Below are 11501 nucleotides of genomic sequence, written 5' to 3' on the forward strand. Positions count from 1 at the left end.
CTGGAGCTTCCCCGGTCAACTGTAAATGCTGCTATTGTGAAGTGGAAAATGTCTAGGAGGAGCAGCTGCTCAGCCGCAAAGTGGTAGGCCACGCATGCTAATAGAACGGGACCGCCAAGTGCTGACAATTGTCTGTCCTCGGTTGCAAAACTCACTACCGAATTCCATACTGCCTCTGGAAGCAACATCAGCACAAGAACTGTTCATTGGGAGATTCATGAAATGGGTTTTCATGGCCGAGCAGCCACACAGATAACCATGCTCTATGCCGAATGTCGGCTAGAGTGGTGTAAAGCTCGCCGCCATTGGACTCTGGAGCAGTGAAAACGCTTTCTCTGGGGAGATGAATCACACTTCACAATCTGGCAGTCCGACGGACAAATCTATGTTGGTGTCTGCCAGGAGAACGCAACCTGCCCAAATGCATAGTACCAACTGTAAAGTTTGGTGGAGGAAGAATAATGGTCTGGGGCTGTTTTTCATGGTTTGGGCTAGGCTCCTTTGTTCCAGTGAAGGGAAATTTTAACACTGCAGCATACGTGACATTCTAGACTATTCCGTGCTTCCAACTTTGTGGCAACAGTTTGGGGAAGGCCCTTTCCTCTTTCAGCATGACAATGCCCTGTGCACAAAGCGAGATCCATACAGAAATGGTTTGTCGACATCGATGTGGAAGAACTTGACTGGCCTGCACAGAGCCCTGATCTCAACCCCATCAAAGACCTTTGGGATGAATTGAAACGCTGACTATGAGCCACGCTTAATCGCTCAACATCAGTGCCCGACCTCACTAATGCTCTTGTGGCTGAATGGAAGCAAGCCCCGCAGCAATGTTCCAACATCTGGTGGAAAGCCTTCCCAGAAGAGTGGAGGCTGTTATTGCAGCAAGGGGTGGGACCAACTTCATATTAACGCCCACGATTTTGGAATGAGATGTTCAACGAACAGCTGTCAACATACTTTTGGTCAAATCAAATCAAATCAAATCTAATTGTATTTGTCACATACACATGGTTAGCAGATGTTAATGCGAGTGTAGCGAAATGCTTGTGCTTCTAGTTCCGACCATGCAGTAATATCTAACAAGTAAAGGAATGAATAAGAATATGTACATAAAAATATATGAATGAGTGATGGCCGAACGGCATAGGCAAGATGCAGTAGATGCTATAGAGTACAGTATATACATATGAGATGAGTAATGTAGGGGATGTAAACATTATATAAAGTGGCATTGTTTAAAGTGGCTAGATATGTATTTATTACATCAATTTTTTTCATTATTAAAGTGGCTAGAGATGAGTCAGTATGTTGGCAGCATCCACTCAATGTTAGTGATGGCTGTTTAACAGTCTGATGGCCTTGAGATAGAAGCTGTTTTTCAGTCTCTCGGTCCCTGCTTTGATGCACCTGTACTGACCTCGCCTTCTGGATGATAGCGGGGTGAACAGGTAGTGGCTTGGGTGGTTGTTGTCCTTGATGATCTTTTTGGCCTTCCTGTGACATCGGGTGGTGTAGGTGTCCTGGAGGGCAGGTAGTTTGCCCCTGGTGATGCGTTGTGCAGACCTCACTACCCTCTGGAGAGCCTTACGGTTGTTGCCATACCAGGCGGTGATACAGCCCGACAGGATGCTCTCGATTGTGCATTTGTAAACGTTTGTGAGTGTTTTTGGTGACAAGCCGAATTTCTTCAGCCTCCTGAGGTTGAAGAGGTCCTGCTGCGCCTTCTTCACCACGCTGTCTGTGTGGGTGCACCATTTCAGTTTGTCCGTGATGTGTACGCCGAGGAACTTAAAACTTTCCACCTTCTCCACTACTGTCCCGTCGATGTGGATGGGGGGGTGCTCCCTCTGCTGTTTCCTGAAGTCCACGATCATCTCCTTTGTTTTGTTGACATTGAGTGTGAGGTTATTTTCCTGACACCACACTCCGAGGGCCCTCACCTCCTCCCTGTAGGCCGTCTCGTCATTGTTATTAATCAAGCCTACCACTGTAGTGTCGTCTGCAAACTTGATGATTGAGTTGGAGGCGTGCATGGCCACGCAGTCATGGGTGAACAGGGAGTATAGGAGAGGGCTAAGAATGCACCCTTGTGGGGCCCCAGTGTTGAGGATCAGCGGGGTGGAGATGTTGTTACCTACCCTCACAGCCCGTCAGGAAGTCCAGGACCCAGTTGCACAGGGCGGGGTCGAGACCCAGGGTCTCGAACTTAATGACGAGTTTGGAGGGTACTATGGTGTTAAATGCTGAGCTGTAGTCGATGAACAGCATTCTTACATAGGTATTCCTCTTGTCCAGATGGGTTAGGGCAGTGTGCAGTGTGATTGCGATTACGTCGTCTGTGGACCTATTGGGGCGGTAAGCAAATTGGAGTGGGTCTAGGGTGTCAGGTAGGGAGGAGATGATATGGTCCTTGACTAGTCTCTCAAAGCACTTCATGATGACGGAAGTGAGTGCTACGGGGCGATAGTCATTTAGCTCAGTTACCTTTGCTTTCTTGGGAACAGGAACAATGGTGGCCCTCTTGAAGCATGTGGGAACAGCAGACTGGGATAAGGATTGATTGAATATGTCCGTAAACACACCAGCCAGCTGGTCTGCGCATGCTACCTTTAAAGCATGTATGTCATGCATTGGGGTGCACGGTCGTTAAGTGATGTAAAAATCAATTCTAAAACTCACAGACAACCAATGCAGAGGATTTAATACTGGTGTATTGTGTGCTCTCCATCTGGTCTTGGTCAGTGCCCGTGCTGCTGCATTCTGTATGTTTTGCAGTTGACCAATGGCTTTCTTTGTTAGTGGGGTTAAAATCCTTTAAAGTTGTGTATTGGCTGCATAGCCGTGCTTTCTGCCAAGGGGTAACATATATAAACTGAAAAGAACCGGACCCAATATTGAACTTTGTGAAACACCACACGTGGTATCTATTTTCTCTGAGTTACAAAAATCTCTTGACCAGTTTAATAGGTCCTAAACCAGTTAAGAACTGGACTGGAGAAGTTTGTCCAGAAGGACATCATGGTCAACAGTATCAAATGCTGCACTCAAATCTAAGACAAGGACAGAGAGCTTTTTGACATCTGTGTTGATCCTAAGATATGCCACTTTAACAAAGGCATCTCTGTGCTATGGTGGGCACAAAATCCAGATTAGAATTTCAAAAAAATACAATTGGCACTTAAAGATTATTTAGCTGTTTGAAAACCAATTTCTCCAGAATCGAGAAGGCAGGTAGAAGACTTAAGTTGTGATATTATTATTAAGTATTATTTTTATCCAACCAGTTTGTAGTAACAAGCTTGATGTCGTCATTGCGTGCTAGGAATATGGGACCAAATAGTAAACGTTTGACTACTTTCATAGACTATAAGTGAATTTGTCCAAATACTGACTTCTTCAAATGGAGGGACTAGATACATAAAGTGGAGGAGAACCCGGGGCGTAAGTAACACTTATTTACTCAGAGATTGATAGAGCTAAAGCCGCCATATTTTATTATAAACAACTTATACATGTCCTCTACCATTAGCAACTGTAATTTCATTTCTAGGTTAAAGGACTTCAAATGAAATAGACCGAGAACAGAACTACTGCAACGTTACTTTTGTACCTGTTTTGGGCCAAAGTAACACAGGCTTGGGTTGGAAGTCTGGCGAGAAGTGCACAGTATCTGTTACTTCTGTGCCCTACCAATGTTACTTCCGCCCCACCCCTCTCTCCTGTACCTTCTCCTTGGTTAGCATCCAAGAGTAGCTATCAATATATTTTAAACCTATGCTGTAATTTAGTCACTAGATGGATTAAGAAAATAACATATGTTTAGAACCTTAAAAAAATGAGCACAACTTTTTTTTTAAAGAAAATAACATGTTAAGAACCTTAAAAAAATGAGCACAACTTTTTTTTTAACTTTCCCTCACTCAAAACAACTTTTGTTGATAACTTGTTGAAATGTTGCAGCGAGCAGATTTTTTGCAGGGAGGTCGTCTTTCGCAGTAGACACTTGCGTGTGTCATTAAATCATTCCAGTGTCTGTATTATTTGAGAAAATGGCCGTGTTACTTCTGAATGCGTTACTTTTTGTCATAGATGGTATACAGCTACAGACAGAATTTACTTTTCATAGTAGGAGAGGAGAACTTACGCAGCGGGTTAGGATACTTAATGTAGCAGGTTAGGATAATTAGGTTAAGGTTAAAACAATGGTTAGGTTTAGGGTTAGTTAAAATGCTCAAATGTATGCCTCACTTCCGTCTGTAGCTGTATACCATGTAGCCGCAATCCGGTTCTTCCCTGCTTTTATTTCTTAACGGGAAAACCGATATGTATGAAAATACCCTCAGATAAAAGGTGACATTTTGTGCTGTCGCCTCATATGAAACATTTGATCTCAAATCCAAAGTGCTGGAGCATAGCGCCAAATTTAAACATTTAGCTTCACTGTCCAAATAAATACGGAGGGAAGTGTAGTGATTTCTTTATTGAGAGAATGGGTTGGTAGTGTATGACCTGTGATGTAGTAAAATGGGTTATTATTGAAACTATAATTCCTAAATTAAGAAATGAAGCAGATTTCAATAATCAGACACAAAACAAACATGCTAAGGGATGTATGATTGGAAACTAATTTCTGTCAAAATTAATAGACAACAAATTACAATAGAGACCACAGGACCAGTTTACAAGTTTTAATGATGTTCTAGATTACTACTGTCTGTCTTTGCATGTCAACAACATTGGTCTTGGCACAAATGCAAATGACTTAAACAGAAGGTTTGTCTGGTTCCAATTCTTGGTGAACTGGTTTTGGCTTCTTGTAAGCCTATGGAGCTGTTGATTCGGTCCAAGATGGTCAGGTTGTTGAAAAAGAGATGCTTTATTGGCCGAGTGCCTTGGTCTGGTCCATCACTTTGCGGAAGAGGTCTTCCATCTGAGCCTGGACGTTGTCGACCAGAGGCTTGAGCTGAGCCTGCATGTTCTCAGCCAGGGGCTTCAGCTGGGCCTGCATGTTATCGGCCAGTGGTGCCAGCTTGGCCTGGATCTGCTGCAGCTGGGCCTTCCCATCCTCTAAGAAGGTCCTGTTCGGAAAGGAGTGGGTGATTAGTGGTCTGAACACAATAGGTAGTGCCAAAAATATTATTGAAAAATAGGATCAAAACACATTGCTTATTAATGCTTTTGCAGGCCATTGGCCTTTTTTCATCAAATTTTTGGGTATATAATTTTTGATCCTACATCCATTATTTTGCATTGTTTTTGGCTGCTCCATTCATTGTTTCTTTATTGTAAATTATAAGGCAATAGAATGAGGATGACTTGTGTTTTTTCTTCAAATTTTTATTTAGGACTTGGTTGGAAGGGCTGGTTCTTCAAAAGTGTATCAAATAATGTAATAGTTTTAAAAAAAAGTGTATCAAATATTTTTAATAGTTAAAAAAATGTCACTCACTCTGACTGGATCTTCTGCACCAGTTCCTGAGTGGTGGAGGTCAGCTGAGCTGACAGATCCTGGAAGTACTGTGCCAGTTTCTCAACCTCGGGGGACTGTGCTGCTTGGCTTCCTAGGGGTAGCCAGAGGGTAACGTCATTAACAGAGGCCCACATTGTACACAAACCATTTATGCCCATATAGCATACAACAACACATACAAGACCTTCTACACATACAGCCGTTAAAAATAAATCCACCAACTCTGGAATATAACATTTTCATATCAAGCATATCTCTCACTATTATTATATTATATATTGCACATATGTGAAATGCAGTTATAGAACCACATACAGAATGAAATATTTGTGAAAAATACATGTAATTTTAGCAGCGATTGTGTATTTAATTCCGAATGCTGCCACAGGGGAGAAACTGACGAACAGAGTGCACCTTTCAGATATGAAGAACTTTCTCTTACCATGTGCCAGAGCAAGCACGACAACCAGGGCGGCAAGAGAGAACTTCATGGCTGCTGAGTAGGGCACCTAAGGAGAGAAGAGAGTGGTAGAATTCGCTTGTCCCCATTGGTCTGTGGAGGTGTGGTTTGATCACTGGATGGCAGTGGTGTAAATTAACTAAGTAAAATTACTTTGAAGTACTACTTAAGTCATTTTTTGCTGTATCTGTACTTTACTTTACTATTTATATTTTTGCCTACTTTTGCTTTTACTCCACTACATTCCTAAAGAAAATAGGTATTTTTTAATCCCATACATTTTTCTTGACACACCAAAGTACTTGCTACATTTTGAATGCTCAGGCAGGACAGCAATATGGACCAATTCACGGACCTATCAATTTAACGCGTTGTCATCACTAGTGCCTCTGATCAGGCGGGCTCACTAAAGATGTGCTGCGTTTGTAAATTATGTCTGAGTGTGGGAGTGTGCCCCTGGCTATCCTTAAATTAAAAAAACAATAACATTGTGCAGTCTGGTTTGATTAATATAAGGAATTTTATGTAGGCCTGTAAGCATTTACTTTTTACTTTTACTCAAATATGACAAAATAATATTTTTCCACCACTATACTTAAGTACATTTAAAGCCCGATACTTCTAAACTTTTACTCAAGGTTCTTCTTCTACTGGGTGGCTTTCACTTTTAATTTACTCATTTTCTATTAAGGTTTCTTTCCTTTTACTCAAGTATGACAATTGAGTACTTTTTCCACCACTGCCGGATGGTAGGATGGCCATCTCTAAAGCATTTAGTAGTTTCAAGGTTTTTCTCTTGGGATAACAAATAAGTGCACTTGGTGGCAGGTTTGAGATCAGTTCAATTTAACTCAGTTAATTCAAGAAGATTTCAAATCAGGAAGATTTCAAATCATAATAAATGGTCTGAATGGTAATGTAATGTCCATTACCCCGACTCCCTAGGAAATTGCATGTTCTGCCTGTCTGAGCAAATTTGGAATTGAATTAGACATGGACTCTGTTATGATTTTCATCTTCATTTGCCTTTCTGAATTCCCTGAGAAGAATCATCTTGATTCACATCGACAGTTTACCTCTTGGAAAAACAGCAATGAAACATCTATCAAGCACTCTAAAGATCACTCTCAAACTACTGCTTATAGCAATACTGTTTAAATGTGCAGCTTACAATGTGGTTGGGAAGGAATGTCCCTCTATAATTGAATGCCCATTTTTACAGATACCTGACTCACTACAAAACAACATATTGCACGAAAAACTAAGTTTTTACTGCATCAAGCATAAGAGTTCCTTGGCAGAGAAAGAAAGGGGACCACTCACCTGAGTTGCAGGACAGTTTAAATCGGATGGTATCTTTCGTTGGGCCTCCCAAACGTCTTATAGTCCTTCAGAAATGATACGGCCCACCTCAGACGCAGACCCATTGGCAGCGTAGGTTGAAGTACAGGACTATCATTGGATGTTTGTGCTAGCATGTGACTGCAGGCTGACCCTTGCTGCTCAGCTTGCCACCAAGGCAATCCACTCTAAAGTCCAAGAGTTCCCCTCCTGCGTAGGAGTGCTGATTGCTCAAACGCAGTAGGTGTCTTATCAAAGCATCTGATTAAAGAAAACATACACAGGACATTTCATCACAAGAAACAACAAAACAGAGAGAATGACAACCAAGCTGTTAAAACACAACAAGAATTGCAAAAGTACAGAAACATGGCAGCCACAGTACTGTCCAGGGGTCAGCCTGAAGATGACTCAGTTCAGCTGTTTCTGACTTTCTGTGTGAATCACATGTTAACTGTTTATGTTTGCTGTTCTATTTCGTGTGTGTATTTGTTTAAAACAGGTCATCTATGAATACACAGATTAATTTTCTAAATGTTCCCATGTTGAATAAATCAAAGTTAATCGATCAATATTACTTAGTTCCAAACCATGGAATATATTAGTCAATTTCCATGACATAAGAAATAAAACAAAGTGTATTGAAATGGTGTGCAGCATGAGATGAGATATAGAAAGTTTGTTACCTTCTATCGAATATGAAGGATGACATTTGGGGATGACTGGAGAAAATGTACCCACAATACAGACTTTGCAGGGTAAAATATGACCTATGACCTAACTGCAACATTACTGAATAAAAGGCCCAGAAACTTATGTTCTGTACGGATATACAATATATACTTATACATAATATTGTGTACTCAATATTTGTCTCGTTTTACACTGGGTGAGGATTGTCATAATTGGGTACAAATATTGAGTGTGACACCATCAGGAATTTAAACTGAAACTACATGTAGTTTTTTTTACAATATACATATGTATAACTATACATTTTATATTAGTATACATTGATTATAACAAACATTAGGAACACCTTTCTAATATTGAGTTTCACCTGGATTCACCTGGTCAGCCAATGCCATGGAAAGAGCAGGTGTTCTTAATGTTTGTTATTCATAAATATTGCAGATTGAAAGATTAGGTCAGGATTCTCTAGTTATCAAGGGAGGAATTTCTCCACAAACATTTCTAAGTAACATTTGTAGGGAAATAACTTTTGCAGTGCTATGTTCATTCATATACATTCCATGCACAACATCATCAGAGGCTATCACTGGGAGAAGATTAACATGACAAAGCAACCAGTTAGCTGAGCAATTTACACACAAACACTCCCTGCATCCCTCATCGAAAGGCAGATGAAATCAATGTCTCAAAAGATTAGCTGCGTTTGCATGTAACCTGGGCCCAAATGTGTCCAGCGTCTTACAGTAAGAGTGCTGATTTACCTTGGGTTAATCACAGACGGTGTTAATTCGTACAATGCCCTCAAGCCCATGTCCTTCCCTTTCAGAAAAATGTGTGGAAGCTATGCCTAAAAAACATTTTTTGGGGGGGGATTTCACCTTTGTTTAACCAGGTAGGCCAGTTGAGAACAAGTTCTCATTTACAACTGCGACCTGGCCAAGATAAAGCAAAGCAATGCGACACAAACAACAACACAGAGTTACACATGGAATAAACAAACATACAGTCAGTAACACAATTGAAAAGTCTATATACAGTGTGTGCAAACGAGGTAACATAAGGGAGGTAAGGCAATAAATAGCCCACAGTGGCAAAATAATGACAATTTAGCAATTAAACACTGGAGTGATAGATGTGCAGAAGATGAATGTGAAAGTAGAGATACTGGGGTGAAAAGGAGGAGAGAAAAAAAATAACAGTATGGGGATGAGGTAGTTGGATGGGCTATTTACAGATGGGCTATGTACAGGTGCAGTGATCTGTGAGCTGCTCTGACAGCTGATGCTTAAAGTTAATGCAGTACCCCACAGGATGTTTTTGTGCAGGTCAAGGGCAGTCAGGTCTGGAATGAACCAAGGGCTATATCTGTTCCTGGTTCTACATTTTTTTAATGGGACATGCTTATTTAAGGTGAGGAAAGCACTTTTAAATAATAACCAGGCATCCTCTACTGACGGAATGAGGTCAAAATCCTTCCAGGATACCCGGGCCAGGTCGATTAGAAAGGCCTGCTGTGTTTTAGGTAGTGTTTGACAGTGAGGAGGGGTGGTCGTTTGACCGTTGACCCATTACAGATGCAGGCAATGAGGCAGTGATCGCTGAGATCCTGGTTGAAGACAGCAGAGGTGTATTTGGAAGGCAGGTTGGTTAGGATGATATCTATGAGGGTGCCAGTGTTTACGGATTTGGGGTTGTACCTGGTAGGTTCATTGATAATTTGTGTGAGATTGAGGGCATCTAGTTTAGATTGTAGGACGGCCGGGGTGTTAAGCATGTCCCAGTTTAGGTCACCTAACAGTACGAGCTCTGACGATAGATGGGCACAATCAATTCACATATGGTGTCCAGGGCACAGCTGGGGGCAGAAGGTGGTCTATAGCAAGCGGCAACAGTGAGAGACTTGTTTCTGGAAAGGTGCATTTTTAAAAGTAGAAGCTCATTGTTTGGGCACAGACCTGGATAGTATGATAGAACTCTGCAGGCTATTTCTGCAGTAGATTGCAACTCCGCCCCCTTTGGCAGTTTTATCTTGTCGGAAAATGTTATAGTTAGGGATGGAAATTTCAGGGGTTTTGGTGGCCTTCCTAAGCCAGGATTCAAACACGGCTAGGACATCTTTGTTGGCAGAGTGCGTTAAAGCAGTGAATAAAACAAACTTAGGGAGGAGGCTTCTAATGTTAACATGCATGAAACGAAGGCTTTTACGGTTAAAGAAGTCAACAAATGAGAGCGTCTGGGGAATGGGAGTGGAGCTAGGCACTGCAGGGCCTAGATTAACATCTACATCACCAGAGGAACAGAGGAGGACTAGGATAAGGGTACGGCTAAAGGCTATAAGAACTGGTCGTCTAGTACGTTTGGAACAGAGAATAAAAGGAGCAGGTTTCTGGGCACAGAAGAATAGATTCAAGGCATAATGTACAGACAAGGGTATGGTAGGATGTGAATACAGTGGAGTAAAACCTAGGCATTGAGTGACGATGAGAGAGGTATTGTCTTTAGAGACACAATTTAAACCAGGTGAGGTCACCGCATGTGTGGCAGGTGGAACAAAAGGGTTAGCTAAGGCATATTGAGCAGGCTCTACAGTGAAATAAGACAATAATCACTAACCAAAACAGCAATGGACAAGGCATATTGACATTAGGGAGAGGCATGCGTAGCCGAGTGTTCATGAGTAGCTAGGCGGGCTGGAGACACAGCGATTCAGACAGCTAGCGGACCGGGGCTAGCTGGCTAGCAGAAGGGCCTTAGGGGGACATCGCAATGGAAGAGTCAGTTGTAGCCCTTCGGGCAGTTACGTTGGCAGACCAGTCGTGATGGATCAGCAGGAGCACGTGTAGTAAAAGGGTCCAGGCGAATTGGCAAAATAGGTATTGTAGCCAAAGAAAATTGGCTGATGGACCTCTTCAGCTAACAGTCCGATATGCTCTAGACAGCTAGCGGGCCGCAGCTAGCAGGCTAGCAGATGGGCATTCAGCCGACGTCGTGACGGAGGAGCCTGTTGAAAACCCCCTCGGGCGGATTACGTCGGTAGACCTGTCGTGAAGGATCGGCGGGGCTCCGTGTCGGCAGTAAAAGGGGTCCAGGCCAATTGGCAAAATAGGTATTGTAGCCCAAGGCCGGGAGATGGGCCTAGCATAGACTAGCTCCAGGCTAATTGGTGCTTGCTTCGGGACAGCGATGTTAGCCAGGAGTAGCCAGTTGGATAGCAGCTAGCTAAATGCGATGATCCAGGTGAAAAGGTTCAGTGCTTGCGGTAGAAATCCAGAGATGTGGGGAAAAAAAGAGTCCAGTATGCTCTGGGTTGAATCGCGCTGTGCAGACTGGCAAGAGTTGTCCGGGCTTAAGGTTAGCTGATGACCACTAGCTGACTACTAGCTAGTAGTTAGTTAGCTGGCTAGCTTCTGTTGGGGGTTCCCGTTCTAAAGTAAAGAAAATAGCAGATCCATACCACATTGGGTGAGGCGGGTTGCAGGAGATTATGTTGGAGTTGAGGTTTAAAAAATATATATTTTTTAAATATATGAAATA

General features: G+C 42.3%; 1 protein-coding gene across 1 annotated transcript; it reads right to left on the reverse strand.

Annotated features, from left to right (window-relative positions):
• Nucleotides 1-4677: 4677 nt before the first annotated feature.
• Nucleotides 4678-7469, reverse strand: LOC106570190 (type-4 ice-structuring protein). The gene is made up of 4 exons (XM_014142237.3): nucleotides 7257-7469; nucleotides 5916-5982; nucleotides 5453-5564; nucleotides 4678-5081 (listed from the first exon to the last, which is right to left on the reverse strand). The coding sequence occupies exons 2-4, from the start codon at nucleotides 5962-5964 to the stop codon at nucleotides 4880-4882; spliced, it is 363 nt and encodes a 120-aa protein (XP_013997712.2). The 5' UTR covers nucleotides 5965-5982; nucleotides 7257-7469; the 3' UTR covers nucleotides 4678-4879.
• Nucleotides 7470-11501: the final 4032 nt, after the last annotated feature.

This window comes from Salmo salar, chromosome 14 (genome assembly GCF_965601325.2).
Source record: "Salmo salar chromosome 14, fSalSal1, whole genome shotgun sequence".
NCBI lineage: Eukaryota > Metazoa > Chordata > Actinopteri > Salmoniformes > Salmonidae > Salmo > Salmo salar.

Bases quoted from the DNA above. Each gene is read 5' to 3' on its own strand.
- LOC106570190 (XM_014142237.3), bottom strand. From the start codon at position 5,964: ATGAAGTTCTCTCTTGCCGCCCTGGTTGTCGTGCTTGCTCTGGCACAT. The intron at 5,565-5,915 runs GTAAGAGAAAGT...GGCTACCCCTAG, and splicing joins CGTGCTTGCTCTGGCACATG to GAAGCCAAGCAGCACAGTCC. The intron at 5,082-5,452 runs GTGAGTGACATT...CTTTCCGAACAG, and splicing joins GTGCAGAAGATCCAGTCAGA to GACCTTCTTAGAGGATGGGA.